This window comes from Sciurus vulgaris, assembly GCF_902686455.1.
Source record: "Sciurus vulgaris genome assembly, chromosome: 3".
Lineage (NCBI taxonomy): Eukaryota > Metazoa > Chordata > Mammalia > Rodentia > Sciuridae > Sciurus > Sciurus vulgaris.
In genome coordinates, this window is record NC_136463.1 from 90503128 (window position 1) to 90529657 (window position 26530).

Below are 26530 nucleotides of genomic sequence, written 5' to 3' on the forward strand. Positions count from 1 at the left end.
TGTTAATAAATAATGAACTTGGTGAAAGTTATATAGGTGTTCATTATATTAGTTCACCAACCTTTCTGAAGATTTTAAAAATTTTTAATGAAAAAATTACTGAAATTTCCTTTTTAGTAAATATTGTTTGTTATAAAAACATTTAGGGTTAGAATTTGAGCTGGAGATGTGGCTTAGTGTCAGAACTTGCCTAGTATGTGCAAGGCCCTGGGTTTTATCCCTAGCACACTCTCTCCCCTCCCCCCAATTAAAAAAAAGAAAAGAAAAATGTGTTTTCAGTGTAGTGGTATGATGACTACCATCTAGATAAACCCTTTGACATTAAAAAATGTATGTACCAGGTTAGGAAATTTAAGTAAAGTAAAACTTCCTTTGTCCTCGCCTCTCTTCTCAAAATAACTACTGTTAGTTTCTTGTGATTATCTCCAAAAAAATAAATAAATAAAAATTGTAGTAGCATATATTTTGGAGCATGCCATGTATGTATGTAATTTTCAAAAACTTTCTGGGTTCTGAAATATATAAATACTGCTTAATTTACATGGAATATTTTTGAAAATTTTTTTGGAAAAGTCAAGTATGTATTAATTTCAACTCCATTAGTTTTCCTTTTCTCTCATCAGACATCTTTAAATATTTTTAAACTTTTGAAGTCAAATTTATGGTCTGATGCAAATATTACTTTATTCCTGCATCTTAAGAAAACATTAATGAATGTTACTTTCAGATCTTTTTTGTCACCCCTTGACATAGTTCAGCTTCTCTGTTTTAATAGGGACTACCTTGATCTGTGGAGCCTGACTTAGATTTATGGATTTTACTTTCAAAAGTGATCCTAATCAGCTTATTATATCATCTGTTAGTCTATCAGAATTTTAACAAAATTCACTCTTCTGATGTGGAACCTCTCTCAGAATCGATTTGAGAGGAATGGAACTTAAAATAATTGATACCTGGTTTGAATACTTTGAAATTTCCTATGTAAAGTTACTCTGTGACTTTTTTTTTTTTTTTTACTAAAGAGTAATCTTTACTGTCTTTATGAAAAGTATTTTTTTAGGTTGGGGATGTGGATCAATGATAGATGCTTGCTTAGTAGGCATGCATGAGGCCCTGGGTTCGATCTTCAGCACCATAAAAAAAAAAATTACTAAACAGATGTTAAACAACATCTGTTTACGTGCCACAGACGTGCCACATCTTCACAGGTGGTTTATTTCATGTCACTGAGATCTGATTCTTAGAATAGGCTTCTTTTTGAGGGACCCAGTTTTTCTATTTGTAATCACATAAAAGGCAACTTTTAATACCACATTCTAGATATATAAAAACTTGTAAACTTTTTCAATTTAAATATTCTTAGTTCTTGCAGATTCCTTACATTTCGTGGTTTTATAACATGATTATTGAGTTGGATAGTTGTCTCTTTTAAAACTACATTTTTTTTTTTTTTTTCATTTCTGGAGACATTTTGTTTGTAGACTCATTCTGAGTAAGTTTTTTTAATTTTTTTTTACTTTCACTCATATCCATCTGATGATCTTATTGGTTCAGAACCAGGTCATAAAGTGGTGTTTGGAGCCTCTTGCTTTGTGGTAATGTTGGGTGCATTTCATATCTAGCCTAAGAATCCTGGGTGGTTTGTTCATGTATGAAAGTGGCTTTTCCCCCTGTCACACGGTAATGTACACCTTCCCACCCTCATACTACCAGGTCCATAGCTTCTAATACCATAGCCATTGTACCAAGCAGGAATGCCCTACCCAGTGTCTGACTTAAGCAAAGAAGCATGCAATTCCCTTATTCTGGGTAGAATCCTTTGGTTCCTTCCCTTTAATGCAGTCTGTATCTTATGCTGTCACTACCTTCTTTCATACCTATAGCTAAGTAGGCTTATGCCTTGAACTCCACTTATCCCCTTGGGCTTTTTATACCTTTTCTAGGGTTCACAGAGATATTTAGGTCATGTCTGATCCTAGCTGTTTCTTTCTGGATGCCTCTTTGTATTTAGCCACATTGTTTTGTGACTGGAGCAGAGGTTGTCAAACTGACCTTGTTACGGCTTCTTTGACAGTTTACACTTTTTATTATGGGTTCATTTGATATCTGGGCCTGACGAAAAAGATGATATATATCCTGACCAGTCAAAATCTTACCCTGCTTGTCTAGGACACAGCAACCTAAAATTAGATTCATTTTTTGTGGGGGCATACATGACTTCAGTATGAGTTTGAATTAGTTAAAGCTACCTGTGACATTTATAGATGCTGCTGCTGAGCTAAATGTCACTTTTTACTTTGCTACTTAAAGTCTCCAGACCAGCAGCATTAGCAACACCTGTAAAATACTTACATATGGAGAAAGGTATTCATCTCCATTTTCAAGAGATCCCTCAGTGATTCTTATATTCATTTTAGTCCAGTTCCACTAATGTACATTAAGCATTATGAAAAGAAGCTGAGATCACAGGATATTTAGGTGATGGTATTAATTTTATGATTTTTAGTGAACTTAAAGATAAATCTAAGTCTTGTTAACTGGTTCATTAATATAATCAATTTTGCATAAGTTACCATTAGTTTGTTTTAATACAAAATTCCAGCAAAATATTCCAGATTAGCTTTAATTTGTGTTTATTCTCATTTAAAAAGAAAAAAGACATTATCTCCCCAAACCTGGTCTTACTTTTTTTTTTTTTTTTTTTGCTGGGGTTGTTTGCGACAGTGGTGTTGGTACTGGGATTGAACTCAGGGGCACTCAAACACTAAGCCATATCCCCAGCCCTTTTTTGTATCTTATGTAGAGACAGGGTCTCACTAAGTTGCTTAGCAACTCGCTTTTGCTGAGGCTGACTTTGAACTTGTGATCCTCCTGCCTCAGCTCCTGTGCCACTGGGATTGTAGGCCACCATGCCTGGCTAGTCATACACTCTTTAATAGTTTTACCTTATTTATTTATTTAATTGTAAACAAATGGGATACATGTTGTTTCTCTATTTGTACATGGAGTGAAAGCATACCATTTGTGTAATCATAAATTTACATAGGGTAATGTTGTTTGATTCATTCTGTTATTTTTTCCCTTCCCCCCACCCCTCCCACCCCTCTTTTCCCTCTATACAGTCCTTCCTTCCTCCATTCTTACCACCCTCCCTAACCCTAACTCTGACCCTAACAGTAACCCTTCCCACCCCCCATTATGTGTCATCACCCACTTATCAGCGAGATCATTCGTCTTTTAGCTTTTTGAGATTGGCTTATCTCACTTAGCATGATATTCTCCAATTTCATCCATTTGCCTGCAAATGCCATAATTTTATCATTCTTCATGGTGGAGTAATATTCCATTGTATATATATGCCACAGTTTCTTTATCCATTCATCAACTGAAGGGCATCTAGGTTGATTCCATAATCTGGCTATGGTGAATTGAGCAGCAATGAACATTGATGTGGCTGTATCTGTAGTATGCCGATTTTAAGTCCTTTGGGTATAGGCCAAGGAGTGGAATAGCTGGGTCAAATGGTGGTTCCATTCCAAGCTTTCTGAGGAATCTCCATACTGCTTTCCAGAGTAGATGCACTAATTTGCAACCCCACCAGCAATGTATAAGTGTACCTTTATCCCCACATCCTCGCCAACACCTATTGTTGCTTGTATTCTTGATAACTCCATTCTAATTGGGGTGAGATGGAATCGTAGGGTAGTTTTGATTTGCATTTCTCTTCATACTAGAGATGTTGAACATTTTTCATATATCTGTTGATTGCTTGTACATCTTCTTCTGTGAAGTGTCTGTTTTCTTAGCCCATTTGTTGATTGTATTATTTGTATTCTTTGTGTAGAGTTTTTTGAGTTCTTTATAGATTCTGGAAATTAGCACTCTATCTGAAGTATGAGTGGCAAAGATATTCTCCCACTCTGTAGGCTGTCTCTTCACATTACTGATAGTATCCTTTGCTGAGAGAAAGCTTTTTAGTTTGAATCTATCCCAGTTGTTGAGTCTTGCTTTTATTTCTTGTGCTATGGGAGTCCTGTTAAGGAAGTCTGATCCTAAGCCAACAAGTTGAAGGTTTGGACCTACTTTTTCTTCTATAATATGCAGGATCTCTGGTCTGATTCCGAGGTCCTTGATCCATTTTGAGTTGAGTTTTGTGCAGGGTGAGAGATAGGGGTTTAATTTCATTCTGTTGCATATGGTTTTCCAGTTTTCCCAGCACCATTTGTTGAAGAGGCTATCTTTTCTCCATTGCATATTTTTGGCCCCTTTGTCTAGTATGAGAAAATTGTATTTATTCGGGTTTCTGTCCATGTCCTCTATTCTGTACCATTGATCTACCTGTCTATTTTGGTACCAATACCATGCCGTTTTTGTTACTATTGCTTTGTAATAGAGTTGAAGATCTGGTATTGCAATACCCCCTGCTTCACTCTTTATATTGAGGATTGCTTTAGCTATTCTGGGTTTCTTAAACTTCCAGATGAAGTTCGTAATTGCTTGCTCTATTTCTGTAAGGTACGTCATTGGGATTTTAATTGGAATTGCATTGAATCTGTATAGCACTTTAGGTAGTATGGCCATTTTGACAATATTAATTCTGCCTACCCAAGAACATGGGAGATCTTTCCATCTTCTAAGGTTTTGTTTAATTTCTTTCTTTAGTGTTCTGTAGTTCTCATTGTAGAGGTCTTTCACCTCTTTTGTGAGATTGATTCCCAAGTATTTTATTTTTTTCGAGGCTATTGTGAAAGGGGTAGTTTTCCTAATTTCTCTTTCTGAAGATTCATCACTTATGTATAAAAGTGCATTGGATTTATGAGCATTGATCTTGTAACCTGCTACTTTATTGAATTCACTTATGAGTACTAAAAGTTTTCTGGTGGAATTTCCAGGTTCCTATAAATGTATAATCATGTCATCAGCGAACAGGGATAGTTTGAGTTCTTCTTTTCCAATTCGTATCCCTTTAAGTTCTTTGGTTTGTCTAATTGCTCTGGCTAGAGTTTCAAGGACGATGTTGAATAGAAGTGGTGAAAGAGGGCATCCCTGCCTTGTTCCAGTTTTTAGGGGGAATGCTTTCAGTTTTTCACCATTTAGAATGATATTGGCCATGGGCTTAGCGTAGATGGCCTTTACAATGTTAAGGAATGTTCCCACTATCCCTATTTTTTCTAGTGTTTTGAGCATGAAGGGGTGCTGTATTTTATCAAATGCTTTTTCTGCATCTGTTGAAATAATCATGTGATTCTTAACTTTTAGTCTGTTGATATGGTGAATGTCATTTATTGATTTCCGGATGTTGAACCAGCCTTGCATTCTTGGGATAAAACCCACTTGATTGTGGTGCACTATCTTTTTAATATATTTTTGTATGCGATTTGCTAAAATTTTGTTGAGAATTTTTGCGTCGATGTTCATTAAGGATATTGGTCTGATATTTTCTTTCTTTGATGTGTCTCTGTCTGGTTTAGGTATCAGGGTGATATTGGCTTCATAGAATGAGTTTGGGAGGGTTCCCTCCTCTTCTATTTTATGGAATACTTTGAGAAGTATTGGAATGAGCTCTTCTTTAAAGGTTTTGTAGAACTCGACTGAGAACCATCTGGTCCCGGACTTTTCTTTGTTGGTAGGCTTTTGATGACCTCTTCTATTTCATTGCTTGAAATTGATTTATTTAAGTTGGGTATGTCCTCCTTGTTCACTTTAGGTAATTCATGTCTCTAGAAACTTGTTGATGTCTTCGAGGTTTTCTGTTTTGGTGGAGTATAGATTTTCAAAATAGCTTCTAATTATGTTTTGTATTTCACTCGTGTCTGTTGTGGTATTTCCTTGTTCATTTCAAATTTTAGTAATTTGAGTTTTCTCCCTCTTTCTCTTTGTCAGTGTGGCTAAGGGTTTATCAATTTTGTTTATTTTTTCAAAGAACCAACTATTTATTTTGTTAATTTTTCTGATTGTTTCTTTTGTTTCAATTTCATTGACTTCGGCTCTGATTTTAACTATTTCCTGTCTTCTACTACTTTTGGTGTTGCTCTGTTCTTCTTTTTCTAGGGATTTGAGCCGTAGTGTTAGGTCGTTTATTTGTTGATTTCTACTTCTTTTGTTGAATGCACCCCATGAAATAAATCTTCCTCTAAGTACTGCTTTCATAGTGTCCCAGAGATTTTGATATGATGTGTCTTTGTTCTCGTTTACTTCTAAGAATTTTTTTATTTCCCTCCAGATGTCTTCTGTTATTCATTCATCATATAATAGTGTATTATTTAATCTCCAGGTATTGGAGGAGTTTCTGTTTTTTATTCTGTCATTTATTTCTAATTTCAATCCATTATGATCTGATAGAGTACAAGGTAGTATCTCTATCTTCTTGTATTTGCTAACAGTAGCTTTGTGGCATAAAATATGGTGTATTTTAGAGAAGGATCCATGTGCTGCTGGAAGAAAGTGTATTCGCTTTTTGTTGGATGGTATATTCTATATATGTTGGTTAAGTCTAAACTGTTGATTGTGTTATTGAGATCTATGGTTTCTTTATTCAATTTGTGTTTGCAAGATCTATCCAGTGGTGAGAGAAGTGTGTTAAAATCACCTAGTATTATTGTGTTGTGGTCTATTTGATTTCTGGAATTGAGAAGGATTTGTTTGACGTACGTGGATGAGCCAATGTTCGGGGCATAGATATTTATGATTGTTATGCCTTGCTGATTTATGCTTCCCTTAAGCAGTATGTAATGTCCTTCTTTATCCCTTCTGACTAGTTTTGGCTTGAAGTCCACATTATCTGAAATGAGGATGGATACTCCAGCTTTTTTGCTGTGTCCGTGTGCATGGTATGTTTTTTCCCATCCTTTCACCTTTAGTCTGTGTGTATCTCTTTCTATGAGATGAGTCTCTTGCAGGCAGCAAATGTTGGATTTTTCTTTTTAATCCATTCTGCCAGTCTATGTCTTTTGATTGATGAGTTTAGGCCATTAACATACAGGGTTATTATTGTGATATGATTTGTATTCCCAGTCATTTGACTCTTTTTTGTTTTTTGACATGATTTGGTTTCTCCTTTATTTGGCTATTCCTTTAGGCTAGTTCCTCCCATTGCTGATTTGCATCATTGTTTTTCATCTCTTCCTCATGGAATATTTTGCTGACAATGTTCTGTAATGCCGGCTTTCTTTTTGTAAATTCCTTTGGCTTTTGTTTATCATGGAAGGATCTTATTTTGTCGTCAATTCTGAAAGTAAGTTTTTCTGGGTATAAGATTCTTGGTTGGCATCCATTTTCTTTCAGGGCTTGGTAAATGTTGTTCCAGGCCCTTCTAGCTTTTAGGGTCTGGATTGAAAAATCTGCTGATATTCTTATTGGTTTCCCCCTGAATGTAATTTGATTCTTTTCTCTCGCAGCCTTTAAAATTCTGTCTTTAGTTTGTATGTTAGGTATTTTCATAATAATGTGCCTTGGTGTGGGTCTGTTGTAATTTTGTATATTTGGAGTCCTAGAAGCCTTTTGTTCTTGGTTTTCCATTTCATTCTTCAGATTTGGGAAATTTTTTGATATTATTTCATTGAATAGATTGTTCATTCCTGTGGTTTGTTTCTCTAAGCCTTCCTCAATCCCAATAATTCTTAAATTTGGCCTTTTCATGATATCCCATAATTCTGGTAGATTCTGTTCATGATTTCTTACCATCTTTTCTGTTTTGTCAACTTTGTTTTCAAGATTAAATATTTTGTCTTCAATATCTAAGGTTCTGTCTTCCAGGTGTTCTATCCTATTGGTTATGCTTTCTATGGAGTTTTTAACTTGGTTTATTGTTCCCTTCATTTCAAGGATTTCTGTTTGGTTTTTTTCAATATCTCTAACTCTTTATTGAAATGATCTCTTGCTTTCCATATTTGCTCTTTTAACTGTTGATTGGTGCAATCATTTAATGCCTGCATTTGCTCTTTCATCTCCTCCTTCAGTGCCTGCATTTGCTCTTTCATCTCCTCGTTTGCTTCCCTGATTGTTTTAATTATGTACATTCTGAACTTCCTCTCTGACATTTCTTCTGCTGTGCTGTCATTGGGTTTTATTGATACAGTATCTAGTTTTGTTTGGGACATTTTCTTCCCTTGTTTTCTCATATTGGTCAGATGTCTGTGGGACTCTGAGATATTGCAGATTTCCTCTATTGGCTTATAATGTCCCTATAGATTTCCAGTGTATCACCTTCCAGCCTTCAGTAGCCTGAAGTCTTGGAGGAACTTGATAATGCAGTGCTTCTGAAGAAAGCTGCCCCTAGCCCACTACTGGTTCCAGGGCTTGGAGCTGGCTCTGTGCGAAAAGGCTTTCACTGGGCGGTCTGCTCCGAGAAGCTGGCCGTGAAAGGAGCCTGCCGCCGGAGGGAGCCGGGGTACTTGGGGAAGTCCCTGGCTGCCCTGTCCTTGTCCTTGAAGCTGCCTGCGTGCCAGAGCTGCCGCTGGTAGGACCCGGAGCTGGTTCTGTGCAGAAAGGGTCTCACTGGGTGGCCTGCTCCAAGAAGCTGGCCATGTGGGAGGAGCCCACCGCTGGTGTGAGCAGGGCTACCTGGGGAAGACTCTAGCTGCCCTGCCCTGCTCTGATAAGCCTCCCCTTTCCGGGCTTGCCGCCCAGTCCGAGCTTCACCCGGTGGGGGAGACTCATCCCGTGGCTCTATTTTAGTCCAAGTCTCTCAATGCCTCCCCTTCTTGAATCCTGGGTTCTGGAGCAACTGGAGATGCAGACACCCTCTAGTCTGCCATCTTGGATCACCCTGTGGAAAGAGCCTGTGGCTGGAGGGTGCAGGGCCGCCTGGAGAAGTCTCTGGCTGCCCTGCCCTGGTCCCAGAGGCTGCTTGTGGGTCGGAGCTCTCTGCTGGCTCCGGGACTTGTGGTTGGCTCTGTGTAGAAAGGCTCTCACTGGGCAGTGTGCTCCGAGGAGCTAGCCTTGAAAGGCACCTCCTGCCGGAGGGAGTCGGGCTGCTTCGGGAAGTCCCTGGCTGCCCTGTCCTGGTCCCTGAAGCTGCCTGCGCGCCGGAGCTCGCCGCTGGCGGGACTTGGAGCTGGCTCTGTGCAGAAAGGTTCTCACTGGGTGGCCTGCTCCAAGAAGCTGGCCATGTGGAAGGAGCCCACCGCTGGTGTGAGCAGGGCTACCTGGGGAAGACTCTAGCTGCCCTGCCCTGCTCTGATAAGCCGCTCCTATCTGGGCCTGCTGCCCAGGCTGAGCTTCACCCAGTGGGGGAGACTCACCCCGTGGTTCTGTTTTAGTCCGAGTCTCTCAATGCCTCCCCTTCTTGAATCTTGGGTTCTGGAGTGACTGGAAATGCAGTCACCCTCTAGTCCGCCATCTTGGATCACCCCTACCTTATTTAAAAGGTGGTTATTTTTTTTTTCTCATTCAGTATCTGAAATCAATAGTAACAAACTGTCAAAAGTATTTTGAAAGATCATTTTGCTTAATTTCATTTCCTGGTAGAAGTGTAAGCAACTTTATTTTAAAGCAATTTACTTCCTGGCTTTTTTTTTTGAAATGGTTCTCACTGTTGCCTCTGTGGACCTCCCTCTCCTAGATTCAAGCAATCTTCCTGTCTCAGCATCCTGAATAGCTGAGACTATGGGTGTGCACCCACATTAAATCATTTTTTTCCCCTTCCCCCTTTTTTTCTTTAGCTACACAGTCTTTTCATCAAATGAAAACATTTGTGGAAGCAATATGAAGAACTTGTAGAAATCCTTGTATGCACAAATATGTAAACAAATATACGTGATTCTTTGAAGAGTTTACTTTTCCTTTTTTTAAAATCAGTTGTAACATTTGCCAGTACTGTTCTTATGTTAGGGTCTTCCCTCTTTTTTTATTTTTTATGTTTTACAGACTGCATTTTGATTCATTATACACAAATGGGGTACAACTTTTCGATTCTATGGTTGTAGACGATGTAGATTCACACCATTCATGTAATCATACATATACATAAGGTAATGATGTCTGTCTCATTCCACCATCTTTCATACCCCTGCCCCCTCTCATTTCTCTCTACATAATCTAAAGTTCCTCCATTCTTCTCTTATCCCACCCCAATTATGCATCATCATTCACTTATCAGGGAAAACATTTGGCATTTGGTTTTTTGGGATTGGCTTATTTCACTTAGCATGATATTCTCCAATTCTATCCATTTACCTGCAAATGCCATAATTTATTCTTCATTATGACTGAATAATATTCCATTGTGTATATATACCACAGTTTCTTTATCCATTCATCTGTTGAAGGGCATCTACGTTGGTTCCACAATCTAGCTATTGTGAATTGAGCTGCTGTAAACATTTTTGTGGCTGCGTTACTGTAGTATGCTAATTTTAAGCTTTTTCTCAGCATAGGATACAATTAATAATGTGAAAAGAGAGCCTAAAGAGTGGGAGAAAATCTTTTCTATATGCACTTCAGATAGTGCATTAATCTCCAAAATTTATAAAGAACTTACAAAACTTTACACCAAAAATACAAAGAACCCAATCAATAAACTGGCCAAGGAACTGGACAGACACTTTACAGAAGAAGATAAACAGATGATGAACAAATATGTGAAAAAGTGTTCAACTTCTCTAGTAATTAGATAAATGCCAATTAAAACAATTCTAAGATTTCATCTTACTTTAATTAGAATGGATATTTTTAAGAACACAAGCAATAATAGGTGTTGATGTGGATGTGGGGAAAAAGGCACACTTGTACATTGCTGGTGGGGTTGCAAATTGGTGCAGCCACTCTGGAAAGCAGTGTGGAGGTTCCTCAGAAAACTTGGAATGGACCCACCTTTTGACCCAGTTATCCCACTCCTCAGTTTCCCTCTTGATTTCCTAAATTCTGCACCTTTGGTCTAATAATTTCGGTGATTTAATTTTCCTTTTTAACAACAAGATTATGCATACTATTGTTTAACATTATATGCTAGGTTTCATAAGGGCAGTATTTTAGCTCTTCTGTAAGTTTGAAATTTTGATGTTGAAGGGTCTCATCATTGACATATTATTATCTTTTCATGTATCTCCTAGGGATGTCCTTTAACTCCATTGCCTCCAGTTAGTATTGCTATTCGATTTACCTATGTGCTTCAGGATTGGCAGCAGTACTTTTGGCCTCAGCAACCTCCAGGTGAGATCATTTAGAACTGTATTTAAATTGTCGAATATAAATGGGAAAGAAAATATATTCAGAAATTAAAAACATTTAACAATGCTTTCATTGTTTTACATGGAAATATTTGTAATTGGTTTTTTTGTACTTGAGATTGAACCCAGAGATACTTTACCACTGAGCTACATTCCCAGCCCTCTTTATTTTTTTAATGTATTTTTATTTTGAGACAGGGTCTTGCTAAGTTGTGTAGGTCCTTGCTAAGTTGCCAAGACTGGTCTTGAACTTGCAATCCTATTGCCTCAGCCTCCAGAATTGCTGAGATTATAAGAATGTGCCACTGTACCTGACTTGTAATTCATTTTAAATATTGCTGATTTTATTACTTTATGATTTTTTTTCTTTTAACACTCTGTAGATTTTCTAGAGACAGCATTGCTCTTTGACAGTTTGTCTTCAAAAGCTATTTTATAAAGCTCCCATGTGCTATAAATTACTATGTAGTGCTATAAAATACTATGTAGTGAATGTTAAAAAAAAGTCTGTTTTAGAGTATGAGAGAAGCCACCCTCATAAACCAACAGGCAGAAAACCTTACATAGTATAGTTTGAAGAGTACTAAGTAAAGGAAAGAAGAAAAGTATGTATGTATATACACACATTTAAGAGGAAAATAAAAGAATATTTTTACTTTTAACTTGGCATTTTATAAAAATATACTCAAAGTCAACTTGCTTACTCATCGATGTAGTTAATTCTTTCAGTAATCGTTAAGAATTAGCCAGTATAGGCCAGTCTGTAACAAGGACACAAATATGAATAAGACAATTTTTAAAAATTGGGAATAAAAATAATAAATACCTCAGAGGATTGAAGACCATATAAATTCTTCATATTTCTTTTCTAAGGGGAAGGGGCTGACATTTAATGTGGCTAGATGCTGTGCTTGGCATTTAATATAATGTTTTATGTAATTCTCATTTACCTATGAGGTAGGTATTATGTTTCTTAGAAAATGTCTCTTAAAGAAGAGTGAGTTGGGCTGGGGAGATATCTCAGGTTGTAGAGTACTTGCCTTGCATGCACAAAGCCCTGGGTTCAATCCTCAGCACCACCAAAAGAAAAAAAGAACAGTGAGTTACTGGCCTAATGTCATGTGGTCACAAGTTGACAAAGTTTGCATTGACACCCTAGTCAAACTCAAATTTCCTTGTATTTTTTATTCTCAATCGGTAATTTAGTTAAAACTTTTGTACAGTTATATTTTAGTAATATTTTAACACTAATTTTATAAAAAATGCTTCTTGTAATTTTTTTTGCAATTTTGAGGCTCTTAAAAATTCACATCTTGTAATAAAGCTAGTCATTGTGATATGTATTGTAAGCATACTTTAGTTGGGAAAGTGGAATGAATTGGCTGGAGAAAACATACCGACTCAAGTAATTAAACCATATTAATGACTAATTTTAGTAATTTAGGGTATAGATAATTGTCAAAGATAAGCAAATCTGGGAAGACTTTAATTTTAGGAATCTGTATTGTAATATAAATAATTAAAACCCACCATCTGTATTATTTCAGAGAAATAAATCCTTTTAATGTCTTTTTAAGAAGCATTAGGGGCTGGGGCTGTAGCGCGGTGGCAGAGTGCTTGTGTAGCACATGCGAGGCACTGGGTTCGATCCTTAGCACCATATAAAAAAATAAACAACTAAAGGCATGATGTCCATCTACAACTACCAAAAAAAAAAAGAGGAAGCATTTATTAGTTCCTCAGGAGAAATGGAACTGAGAAGGGTGATTTACCCTCAGTTTTCCCCTGGTCTCAGGGAGCATTCATAGTAGAAAGGAGATTCTTTTCTGAACTTCAAATATTTCCATCAACTGTCAACCAAAATATTTTATTAATAAAGACAGATCTACTAATTTGTTATTCAGAAATTATTGATAACAAAAATGATGAATGTAGGTTGGTGATTACATTTTTTAATACTCAGATACTCTTTCTTTTTAGGTTATGTTAATAGCTTTCTCAGAATATATAAAAAAAGTATAGTAATAATATTCTCTTGAGTAATAGTTAAGGAATATTTCAGGTTGGTAAAATTGAGAATGCATGAATTGAAACACAGTAGGAAATAAGTAAATCTTTTTACTTGTTCTCAGGGGATTTCTTTAATATTTGCCTATGTGTTGTAACATGCTTTAACTTGCAAACAATGTATTCTGTGTACTCTTTTATAGGTACTTTTAAAGCTGTTATCTTCCAAAGGGCTTAGCCTAACTAGATTAGATTGTTGTTACTCTATTTTTTGCCAAATAATGGAAAAATATTTATTTTGTTTAGATATAGATGCCCTTGTAGGAGGAGAAGTTGGAGGCCTGGAGTTTGGCAAGTTACCATTTGGTGCCTGTGAAGATCCTATTAGGTGAGAATTTCATACTGTCATTTGAATTATAGGATTACTTTACTTTTAAAATTTATATTGATATTGATTTTACCATACTTTCTGATATAGTAGGCTACTGGGATGAATGTAGTACTGAAAATAGGGAACTACCCATTTTCTTTAATTGATAATATTACATGAAAACTTTCTGAAATTCAGTATTTTTCTATCATAAGTTTGGCAGACTGGCTTATGGGCCAAATCTGACTGGTAGTTTGTTTTGTGTGACCAGTGAGCTTAGAATGTTTTTTGTATTCTTAAGGAATATAAAAGAAAAAAAGTCTAAGAATATATTGGAGAGTGTACCTGTCTTATAAAGCATAAAATAGTTAATCTCTGGCCCTTTGTAGAAAGGCTTTCCAACTCCTGACTATAACGTGATTTTTCAAAATTGAGATAGAATTCACCTATCATAAAATTCACCAATTTAGAGTATACAATTCAGTGTTCTCTGATATTTATAGTTTGCAACAATTATCACTGATTAATCAGACAGAATGTTTTCATTACCTAAAAAAGGAAAAAAAACTTTTGCCATCATCTGCTCTTCAATCATTTCAGCCACTCCATCTCTAAGGAAACACTAATCTACTCTGTCTCTATGGATTTACCTATTCTGAATATTTCATATAAATGGTGTCATACTATATGTGACCTTTTGTATCTGGCTTTTTTTACTTAGTATGGTTTTTCTGAGGTACATCCATCTTGTGGCTTGAATCAGTTCTTGATTGTTTGTATAGCCATAAATATGCCATAGTATAGATATATTGTATACCACATTTTGTTTATCCATTCATCAGTTAATGGACATTTGAGTTATTTATACTTTTTGGTTATGTATATATATGATGATTTTTATATCTGCAAAATATTAACTTCATGTGGATGTGCTGCCATTTGCTAAACCAGTTGTTTTCTGTTTATTATACATAACATCACTTTTAACATATTTCTATGTACATCCTTGGTTATTTCCCAAGGACATATTTCTAGAAGTAGAATTACTGAGTCAGAGGATATACCTATAAATATCAAAACATTTGATATGTTTTGTTTATTTTAAGTGAGCTCCATTTGGCAACTACATGGCCTCATCTGACTGAAGGAATCATTGTGGATAATGATGTTTACTCGTAAGTACACTTAAAAACTTTCAGAATAAATTAACTACCAAGTGGTTATTTATTTTCCATTTTATAATACTTATTTCTAATAAAGTTGGTTAAGTTTTTTCAAATTCTTTTTTAAAATTTGTTCTAATTAGTTATACATGACAGCAGAATGCACTTCAACTCATTGTACACAAATGGAGTACAACTTCTCATTTCTCTAGTTGTAAAACAATGCAGAGTCACACCAGTAGTGTAATAATACATAGGGTAATAATGTCTCTCTCTCCACCATCCTTCCCCTTCCCCCATCCCCTCCCCTTCCCTCACTCCCCTCTGCCCAATTCAAAGTTCCTCCATTCTTCGATAGCCCCTGCCCATTATGGATCAGCATCCACAGATCAGAGAATACATTTGGCCTTTGATTTTTTGGAATTGGCTTGTTTCACTTAGCATGATATTCTCCAGCTCCATCCATTTAACTGTAAATGCCATAATTTCAATCTTCTTTAAGGCTGAGTATTGTGTATATGTATCACATTTTCTTTATCCATTCATCTGTAGAAAGGCATCTAGGTTGGTTCCATAGTTTTGCTAGTGTGAATTGAACTGCTGTAAACATTGATGTGGCTGCATCACTACTGTGGTATGCTGATTTTAAGTCCTTCTGAGTATGAACTCAGGAGTGGCATAGCTGGGTCAAATGATGGTTCTATTCCAAGTTTTCTAAGGAGTCTCCATACTGCAAATTGCACCAATTTGCAGTCCCACCAACAATGTGTACCTTTTCCTCCCACATCCTCAACAACACTTAATGTATTATTGCCTGTATTCTTGATCATTGCCATTCTGATTGGAGTGAGATGAAATCCTAGTTTTGATTTGCATTTCTCTAATTACTAGAGATGTTGAACATTTTTTCATATATTTGTTGATCAATTGTATATCTTCTGTGAAGTGTTTGTTCAGTTCCTTAGCCCATTTATTGATGAATAGCCATTTTTTGGACCTGTTAATATGGATTAGAGAAGCATTTTAGGTTGCTGGTTTTCCTTAGTTTAAGAATAATGAACAACTTGAATCTCACTGTGTTTTAGCAAAGATGTCTCTAAGATTCAGTGTATAATTCTTTTGAATTTTTCTTATAAGAAGGATTTCATAAGTACTTTGAAGACATGGTGATCATCAGAATGTATGAGAATAATATTTGATCGTTAAATGTTGTCAATAATAAAACATCGATGCTCTTTACTTCTGTGTGTGCAATGACTTCAAAATTATAGCAGACATTCTCCAGGAAGAATGTAGCCAAAGAAGAAGGCAATTTAATATCTTCTCATTTTAGATGCAAAATAGTAAGAAATAGGATACTTTTTCTTTTAATGAAGTACATGTGTTGTATTTGCTGATGGTCAAATTAAGTTGAAAGCTCTTAATTAGATTATTTAAGTGTAAAAAAAGTAAAGCTACTATAATCCTACTATTTAATAAAATAGACAATATCTTGATGTTTATCTTTATAAAGTTTATATCCTTTGTGCCAATTAGTCTATTTTTTATGGCTGCATAGTGTCCCATTAGATGGACCCACCGTGATCTATGTGAGAAAACAGGGTACTTTTTGATTTTGTACAGATTTTTTTTTTTTTGGCCTTTTTTTTTTTTTTCTTTTTCTTTCTTTTTTTTGTGAAACAGTGATATGATAAACAGGTTGAGACAATTGTGCATACTTTTTTTTTGTCATTCCTTTTTTATTCTTTTAAAAATGCATTTATCTCATTAGGTTATTAGTGTAAATTGTTTATTCAGAATCATTTTTATATATTTCAACATTTTGATTTTTGGTATTCCATTTATCCAAATTTTTTGTTTTGATCTAAGAACTTGATTTATTAAAATTTTACTTTTTAAAAGCTTATTTAAATGGCCATATTTCTGAATAACAGTAGGTTAAGAGAAGCAAAACAAATTGCTTTTCCTTCTATAGAATGTTTTCATTAGACTGTATTTTGAAAATTTCATGATTTTTGCAGATTGTCATAATTAGGATGTATTTATTATTTCGCATTCTAGTGATTTGGATCCTATTCAAGCACCCCATTGGTCTGTTAGAGTTCGAAAAGCTGATAATCCTCAGTGTTTGCTAGGTAAGATGTAATATGTTCCTTTTCTGAAATGCCATCAATCTACCTATTTTCCAAATTAGGAACATTTTCCAAATGTACTGAATACATTCCAGCATTTTTCAAAAGAATGTACTGAATACATTCTTTATACTTTATTTCACTTATCAAAAAACATTTTTTTAACATTATGACTTCCTCAGTTAACACCATGTAGAAAAAAATCTTTGCTAACAGTACTGAATCCTTTTTAAATAGCAGTAGCAGGATTTCTGATTATCCTTCTGTTTTAATGCATCTATACCTCAGAATTCTCCAGTATTATATCGCTGTTTTAATTTTTCTTATTCCTTCATATTACTTCCTTATCTTCCTTCAGTGGCTCAGTCTGCATCTCCTAGTTAGTAGATCCCTTTTTTTCTTTTGTTGTCCCTCTGGACCTGTGGTGTGTGATGATAAAGCATTGATAACAGCCCCTTCGATTCTGTAGAATTGTATCATATCTGCAAACCTATATTATTTTATGGGAAAAGAGTTGTAAATATACCTTTTGTATCTCACAGGGTTATTTGAAGAATTAAGTGAATTAAAATAAGTTGGAGTACTTCAAAAAGTAGTAATTGTTCTTCAGGTTCCATGTCTGGAATTGTCTCTCTCTCCCTTTTTATAGGTGCATCTCTTTTTTGAAGTCTTCTTAATCCCTCTCCTCCATGTACCTTTCCATGTTTTCCACCTTATATTTGTACAAATGAAAATATTCTATTCTTTTTGATCATGGTGCCTAAACTGCATATCATCTTATATATTACCATTCAACTGATGGAGTTAGTAAATATTTATTTATTAATGACAATGCATTTCTCTAGAAAGCATTCTTTGTTGAGCTCTTTATCATTTATCATATGATGTTCATCAGATGATAATTAGCAATTGTCATTTGTGCTAATAATGAAGAAAATTTCCTGCCCTTGGTGAGTTTGGGGCCTTACAGTTGATATGAAGAGTTTCAGAGTTAGACAGGTTCACATCCTGGTGCTACCAGTTTGACCAACTTTCTTAATCTTTTTAAGCCTCAGCATCCTCATCAATAAAATAGGTAACAGGAGTGTAGACTTCACAGGATTATTGGGAGGATCAAATCAAATCATATGGGTATATGTATCCCACTTAACACAGTGCCTGTCATACAGTAATGGTACAATAAATGATTTCTGTTGTTTTATCATTGAATTATTTCATTAAATTTACTTACTAAATTGTTTCCTTATACTTTAGTATTTCTCATCTTCTGACTTGCATAATTTCAGATGACCTTAGAATTGAAAGTATTCTCATTTCAAAATACTGTTTCATGATTTCATCCTACCTTTTTGACTAACTTATGACTAGATAATAAAATTTTCCTGCCCTTCTGAAGATATCTGGAAATTGTTCTAGATTTATTCAGAACTAGTTGGTAAATTCTAAAACTTAGATGTATATCTTATTTTATTACTAAAGATTCTCATTAAACTTCAATTTTTGGTGTAAACATAATTCATCAAACCTCTTTAGAATTTATCAAACCTCTTTCCACCTTCTCATATCAAGGACACAAAGCATAGCATTAATATGTAACAGAAGCTAAAATATTTATCCCAAATGATTTCTTAATCCTCTAGAAATGTCTTTTGTTTGGGGGAGGGGTTAGGGATTGAACCCAGAGTCCCTTTACCACTGAGCCACATCCCCAGCCCTTTTTTAATTTTTAATTTTGAGTCAGGGCCTCACTAAATTGTTTAGAGCCTCATTTAGTTGCTGAGACTGGCCTTGAATTTGTGATTTTCCTACCTTAGCCTCCCAAGTCACTGGGATTATAAGCATATACTACCATACCTTACTAGAAACATATCTTTTTTAAAGTTTCTTTTTAATTTGTATTTTTTAATGGATTCAGAGTTCTATGAGATACAAAGAAAGAAAACTGCATACACGTAGTATATTGTTACTTATATAATTAAGATAGGTAGACAGTATTTGTCTTGTTGAAGCATATAAAAAATACTTAATGTTGTTTGGTAAAATTTTTTTCCCTTTCATTCTAGAAGGAATTCTAAGGAAAAACTTTTCAATATCCTGGTGGGGAGACAAGAAGGAAGAATAAGACTAGTTTTGAAATAATACTAATTTTAATTTTCTTTGGGGGGAAAAACTGATTTCTTTTTCTACTATGTTTTAGTTAATAGCTTTTATGAGAAGACATGTACTTTATATGACCGGTCTCTTTCAGTTACGTAGCAGACGTGAGTAACATTTTTTTTCTATATAGGTGATTTTGTCACTGAATTTTTTAAAATTTGCCGCCGAAAGGAATCAACTGATGAGATTCTTGGACGATCCACATTTGAGGAAGAAGGAAGAGGTGACCTACTTTTCTTTTTCAACATAATTCCAAACATCTTACCCAATTTCTTTAGCACATTGTCTGATTTTTTTCATCTATTTTTTCTTACTTTGAATTAAGTTGGAGAAGTAAGTTTCAATGAACTAGACAGCTGCCATTTTTTTCTAGGCTATATCTAGAGCCTGTTATACATTAAGGGCATTTAATAAATTCACCAAAAATGTAAGATATTTTGAAAAGCAGGGTTTCAGAGATTAAGTCTTCTAGGGAGAAATAAATTATATGACACTTTTGCAATTCATGCTTGCATACAAAACTGACCATGTGGACTAAATGTAATTCTGAGACCACATAACACTATAGAGAAAAGAAATATTCTATACTCTTGATTGATTTGCTCATCGCTCTAACCTGCTAAGGTTGGTAACATAATTTGTATTCATATCTACTCTTTTTATAGAAATTGCAGATATAACTCATGCGTTGTCAAAGTTGACAGAGCCAACACCAGTTCCAATTCATAAATTATCAGTTTCAAATATGGTACACACTGCAAAGAAGAAAATACGAAAACACAGAGGTATAGAAGAGTCACCATTAAACAATGATGTCCTCAATACTATTCTTTTGGTAACTATTTTATTTTTGTATGTCTCTATGTATAACATTTGTTCGATATATATTCAGTCCCCTCTATGTGGCAAGCACTAGATTGGAAATGTAACATGAATAAAACAAACTCCCTGGAGAATTCTCACTTATTAGTGGGAAGAAAGTAAGTTAATAATAGTTGCAATCCCATGTGGTATGTGTAAAATCAGGCAAAGGGGCAGTGACAGTACAACAGGAGGTACATCTGTCTCTGAGCAGTGGGAATCAGGGAATGCTTCATGAAGAGGGACGCTTGAACTGAGTCTTGAATTAAAGAAGACTTTTAAAGCAGAAGAATAGCATGTTCAATAGTTGTTTTTTTGTAGGGTATTTCCTTGGGAGTGATCAGGGATGAGGCTGGAGAGTAGCAGGTAACCTGCCATGCTGAAGGGCTACACTTTATCTTAACATTTTAATACTATTTTAAGCAGATGATCGACATGATTAGAAATGTGTTTTCAAAAGGCTTCTTTGACAACAGTCTAGGGAAATCTTTATAGTGAGGACCAAAAGAATGTAGAGGGTTAGGATGGCTCCTAGACATAGTGTGGTTGGAGTGGGCTCAGCCTGGGAGCTACATAGGCAGAGGTTAATTCTGACTTACCATATAACTTCTAATAATCACTTTAGTTTCCTCATATCAAATGAGGCTAGCAAAACTTTGAGATTGTCATGAAAATTAAAGGACCTTCAACTGCCTGGCATTTAATAGGTCTTTGATAAATGATAGCTAGTCTTATTGTAATTGTAATTATAATTATACTTCTGGCAGTTTATGCATTAAGACAATCTTGGGGAAAATTTTAAGAGTAGTTTAACAAAGAGAATACTGGACTTTGAAACATGATGTTAATCTTGGTAGACATCTTGCCATTTACCTGAAGAAGACTCTTAGCCAAATTTTTAGCTTGTACATTATAAAATATAGGCAGTGATATTTAGTTCACAGTGGTATGAGAATAGGATAATGTTTATAAATGTGCCTAGTATTAGCATTAAGCACATTCCACAAATTTTCAAAATTCTGTTGAATGTCAGTTTTAAAAAATGAACTCTAATAAAAGGAGTAAAAAGGAAAAGGCTTCCTTAAGAACATATTCTTAGAGGTTTTATTCAAATTATAAAGCTCAGTTTTCTTTCACACTGAATTTTTTTTATCACCTACCTACTGCACGTGCACACACGCACGCGCGCGCGCACACACACACACACACACAAATGTGGAAAAAATACATTGATCATTACCGTTGTAGCTGCTTTTCATTTTCTAGGGATATGTCCTATAGTTATGGATCTTTAATATACTTTAGTATCTCATATAGGAAAACCAGTGGATAATACTATTACATTTCCTCATGAATAGATACGTATTTTTAAATCTTTAATATTTTTGTTTGCATTTAATAGTATTAATACTGTTAAAATTTTTAATAGCAGTGGATAAGTATGAAATCACAGTATAAAGATTTTGCTTTTGCATTGTTCTTCCCACAGAATCAGGTGATTACTTTTGTGGAAAAATACCTGATTTCTTAAGTTGGCTAGTCACAGAAATCTGGTGCATTGTTGTGGAAAATATTTAAAATTTTTGAGAACATAGACCCAAGTAATCAGTAGAATGAAAACATTCCCATTTTTAAATGGCAAAGCCTCTGAAAAGTCAGATAGTGTCTATATGAGTTATAAAAATTAACAAAATGGGAAATGTGGTCTTATGTGATTATCTCCCTTCCTTCCCCGCTGGCCCCCAGTTCTTATTCCCAGATGCTGCTTCTGAGAAACCATTAGATGGAACTACTTCAGTAGACAACAGTAATCCTCCATCAGAGAGTGAAGACTATGTAAGTTAGAGTTCAATATTAAAATATTTTAAATGCATTGAATTTATAGGAATTGGATATATTTCTAGTTTGATAGCCTAAGTATCTTTTTATTTTAAAAATCATCTTTGGAAAATTAAGTGGAGAGTGTGGTTTCTTGTAGAACATTGGCATAAGTACATATTTGGTAGCTAGAACTTCAAGAAACAATGAGAAAAAAGCATAGACATACTGTGCCTAATTCTGGGATTTCCATCATTTTAGCGTTTTTGTGAAATTATTTAATTAGTTTTACAACAGATTATTGTGTATATTTCAAAACTGGACAGTGAGTTGGAAACAAATGAAATAAAATTTTCATATTCTCTTTATCTGAGAAATTGAGAAATGAGACCATTTAGATGACAGGTATAGATATAGATTAAACTAAATAGTTCTTGAAAAGTAGATTTTTATGGAGTGGAAAAGCAGAGCCTTTTATATTTTCAGTTTATACAGTTCTAGTTTTGTGTTTTTGTTTTGACAAGTATGTACTCATTTTATAATTAAAAGATTTGTAGAACAGTGCATGAAATTTGAAATGCATCTTAAAGATTCTAGAGAAGAAAATGAAAGCTGTAACTTTAACTTCACTTAAACTATAGGTTTACTTTTGGATCTCAGTGGAACTCTTGAAAATATGGATCTGCATAGGAACAATGTAGGCAGTAGTCATGATACATTTTGATAGAAACTAGTTTTTGTAAAGTTAATTTTAATATTAAAATCTCTTTTTGATTATGCACATAAATATGTTGTTAATGAGTTTTGCTTTGTTTCCATTTTGTTAAATTTAGAATCTCTACAATCAGTTCAAATCTGCACCATCTGACAGTTTAACATACAAATTGGCTTTGTGTCTTTGTATGATCAATTTCTACCATGGAGGCTTAAAAGGGGTGGCACACCTCTGGCAGGAATTTGTTCTTGAAATGCGCTTCAGATGGGAAAACAACTTTTTGATTCCAGGGTAATAATTTCAGTTATCAGTTGTTTACATAGAATTTTTGCTTGTTAACCAACACTTGACTTTGGACTATTTTCTCCTTTTAGGAAATCTGCCCAGAAAAAATTGTAAGAAACTAGGACATGACTTACAATCAGAGGTGTTCACTACAGCAAATTTATTATAGGGAGAAAACAATACAACCTAAATGTCCACATAAAGAATAAATAATTCTCTATTTCTACAATATAAAAATAGAAAGTTATTGCTCCATTACAAATTTTGCTTCAAGAATCCTTAATAACAAAGCATTATAATATTTGTAATTAGGTATAATATTCTGTATACAGAATGCTTTTGATTATGCTGATATATGTGTAAAAAAAGAATTGGAAAGAAATACTGCTAAATGTTAGTAGTAGTTTTCCCAGGTAAGAAATTATTGTTATTTTATTCTTCATACTTCTTTGGTAATTCCTAAGTTTTCTATAATGAACATATATTTATTACTGAACAGAAAATGTCTTTAGAGTTCATTATAAGTTCAGACATTAAACATTACCTATAATTTTATTTAATTTATACTGACATTTAATCAAGTAAATTTTAGTATATATGTCAGTATGGCATACGTTAATGTTTATTTACCCATGCTAAGGAAGAGGAATAATGATGTGATATGTAATGGTGATTGATCCAGAAATGTTGACTATTAAGTCATCTGTCATTCTTTGGATTCTCTCTTGGTTCTGTTTCATTCTGGAACTTACTACAGATCCAGAGGCATACTGAATATAAGGGAGTATCTTTGGCTGATTGTCAAGAACCTAGTAGTTTAGAACCAGAGGGAGTCTAGAATCACACTGGCAAAATGGAGGGTTTTTTTATGAGAATTCACCATAATAATTGAAAACTGACTACACAGACTTGATTTACTTTATATGGTATGAAACACTGTATGCTAGTTCAGGGGGTGGATTTAGAGACTTTTTCTCATTTTAAGTTTCTAATTAATCTCAAAGCTATTATTAGTTTGCTATTACAATTCAAGTATTATATTTGTTGTTGGTATAGGTGAATTGAGTATAAAATAAATTTGATCTTTTAATCATATGTGCTTGCCTTCTAGAACTTGAATCTAGTTTTGATTTCTTATCAATATAGCTAAAATTTATGGTAACATAAAAATAGACATATCTGAAGCAATTTTCCTGAAATTAAACTTTCTTTTCTCATTGTTTGATAGGTTAACAAGTGGACCCCCAGATCTAAGATGTTGTTTACTGCATCAGAAACTACAGGTAAAGATTTCCCAGTAATGGAATATAAATGTGGTCTTGCTATAGTTGGAGTTTATTCTAATGCTGAGTAAAATAATAGGTCATAGACTGTCTTCATCATGCTGCTATAGGTTGCTTGTAGTTAGTGCAGTTCACAAAAAGGTCCTGAGAAGTAGAGAATGAAAAATGAAGTATTCAAGCAGTGGTTAGATTTTAAGTTTTCTGTAACTAATTCAACTGTAAATGTTATTTGTTTTCTTAAGATGTTAAATTGTTGTATTGAAAGAAAGAAGGCCCGTGATGAGGGGAAAAATGTAACTAACACATATCCAGGGGATGCTGGGAAAGCTGCAGACCAGTTGGGGCCAGACCATCGTAAAGATACAGATAAAGAAAAGGGAGAGGTGGGGAAATCTTGGGATTCCTGGAGTGACAGTGATGAAGAATTTTTTGAGTGCCTAAGTGACACTGAAGAACTGAAGGGAAATGGACAAGAGAGTGGCAAAAAAGGAGGACCTAAGGAAATGGCAAATTTAAAGCCAGAAGGACGCCTCCATCAGCATGGGAAACTTACACTGCTACATAATGGAGAGCCTCTCTACATTCCAGTTACTCAGGTAGGATGTGCTGGCTCTTTCAGTTTCTTTTTGTTGTTATTTTTATAACTTCATTCTAGAAGGAAATGATTGTTTTGGGTAGGGGAAATTCTTTAAAAAGTCTATGTTAAAGATGTAAGGTTTGAAATATACATTAACTTTTGGGGGATTTTAGGTCTGCCATTTCTGAAATTGCAAGATATTTTGAAGTTTAAGGAGAAAGTAGTTTATCATGCACAAGGTTGTATGTTAAATTGATTATTGGATACTCATGTGTTTAAAGAACAAAATCCAAAAATGTAGAAAAATAAAAGTTCTTCAATTATACAGTTAGTTTTGAATCTATTCAAACATGTAATTTGAAGCTATTTTATACCATTAGGATCTAGAATAGCAATATCTAAGGAAGAACAATAGTTTTTGTTGGTTTGTTTTTGCATAAGTAATAGTCTAGAAAAAGTGCAAACCACCACTAATTCAACTCCTAACCATAAAAGTAACTGCTATTATTGATTTGGGTTTTATTTCTTATATTTATTTTTATGCATTCATGATGCATAATTTTATGGATTTTGTTTTTAAACGTGCTCATTGGTATGCACATTTTTGTTTAACCTAACATGTCTTGAAGATTTTTCCATGTCCTTACATGTAGATCTACTTCATTTCTTTTTAGTTGCCATACAGTATTCCATGGTGTTTCATAATATTCCATGGCATAGAAAAACTATAATTTATTCCATTCTTGATCACAGCACATGTTATTTGAAAGTGTTTACTGTTACAAGCAGTGCTATAATACAAATCTTTGTAGTTTTTATATATTATGTTTTCACATGTAAGTTCCACTAAGGTAATGAGAAATAGAATCGCTAGTTAAATAGATCAAGTTCTTTAAAAAGGTGTACCCATTTTACACTTCCATCAGTGGTATCTGAGTAAGGAAACAACTCTTCCCTCCCCAACTTTCCTTCCTCACTTTCTTCCCTTCAAAATACGTATGGAGTACCTAATGTATACCAACCACTATTCTAGACCTTGGGAATTCAGTAACAAATTTTACAATACAATTTTACTCTCATGTTACTTATATTTTATTTTTTAAATAAATATAAGTTTTTGCCAGTTTTGATGATCAAAAGTAGTATTCCAAATTTTAAATTTTATTTCCCTGATTTTTAATGAAACTAAGTATCTTTTACTGTATTTCTTGGCCATCCTTTTTTCTGAGTTACCTATTTATGTTTTAAAGTATTTTAGCTTTAGTAAATATTTATAAACAGTCTCTTAAAGTGACTGAATTAATTTATATGCCCACCAACAATGTATAGTTGTGTGGTTATTCTATATAATCCTTTCTGCTTGATGTATCAGGTTTCAAGCCCACTCCCAGATTCAGCAATTTGCTGGGGGGACTCATAGGGCTCAGCATGTAGTCCTGCTCATGGCTATAATTGACAATAGCAAAAAGATATAAAGCAAAATCGAAGGGAAAAGTCACATGTGATGAAAATTGAAGGAAATCAAGCACAAGCTTCCAAGAATCTTTTGCCAGTGTAGTCACATAGGATGTACTTATTTCCTCCAACAATGAGTTGTGACTGCGTGTGTGAAATGTTGTCTACCAGAGAACAGGTGGACAGGGTTTTTTTTAGGGGCTGGTCACGTAGGCACCCTTCACCTACTACATACCAAAACTCAAGACTCTTGGAAGGAAAGCAGGTGTTCAACATGAACCATCTTGTTTGCACAACCCATTTAGATATAGTAAGCCATTTTTACAAATTCTGGGAATGGTGAGGACCCTCCCAAAATCTAAGTTCCCAGATGCTAGTCAAGGGCCAACTTTGCAAATAGTCCTTTCCAAGGATAGCAGTCCCAGTCCTCCTGTTAACTCTCTTCTGAACATATGATATTTACAACCATTTTAATTTTGTCTTTCTGGTGGGAATGAAATAATACTTCATGTTTTTATACTTCCCTGATGAATATTATT

The 26530-nt window shown here is 34.5% G+C and overlaps 1 protein-coding gene across 3 annotated transcripts in view; it reads left to right on the forward strand.

Annotated features, from left to right (window-relative positions):
• RAB3GAP1 (RAB3 GTPase activating protein catalytic subunit 1) overlaps positions 1 to 26530 on the forward strand; it is a 102003-nt gene that overhangs the window by 47328 nt on the left and 28145 nt on the right. For 2 of the 3 annotated variants that reach the window (XM_079135620.1, XM_079135621.1), the window contains exons 8-17: positions 11052 to 11151; positions 13482 to 13563; positions 14652 to 14720; positions 16770 to 16843; positions 19128 to 19220; positions 19663 to 19832; positions 21605 to 21694; positions 22510 to 22682; positions 23905 to 23959; positions 24202 to 24555. In XM_079135620.1, the coding sequence (XP_078991746.1) occupies positions 11052 to 11151; positions 13482 to 13563; positions 14652 to 14720; positions 16770 to 16843; positions 19128 to 19220; positions 19663 to 19832; positions 21605 to 21694; positions 22510 to 22682; positions 23905 to 23959; positions 24202 to 24555 (1260 nt within the window). The remainder of the gene's footprint in view (positions 1 to 11051; positions 11152 to 13481; positions 13564 to 14651; positions 14721 to 16769; positions 16844 to 19127; positions 19221 to 19662; positions 19833 to 21604; positions 21695 to 22509; positions 22683 to 23904; positions 23960 to 24201; positions 24556 to 26530) is intronic. The other variant, XM_079135622.1, reaches the window with a different exon arrangement.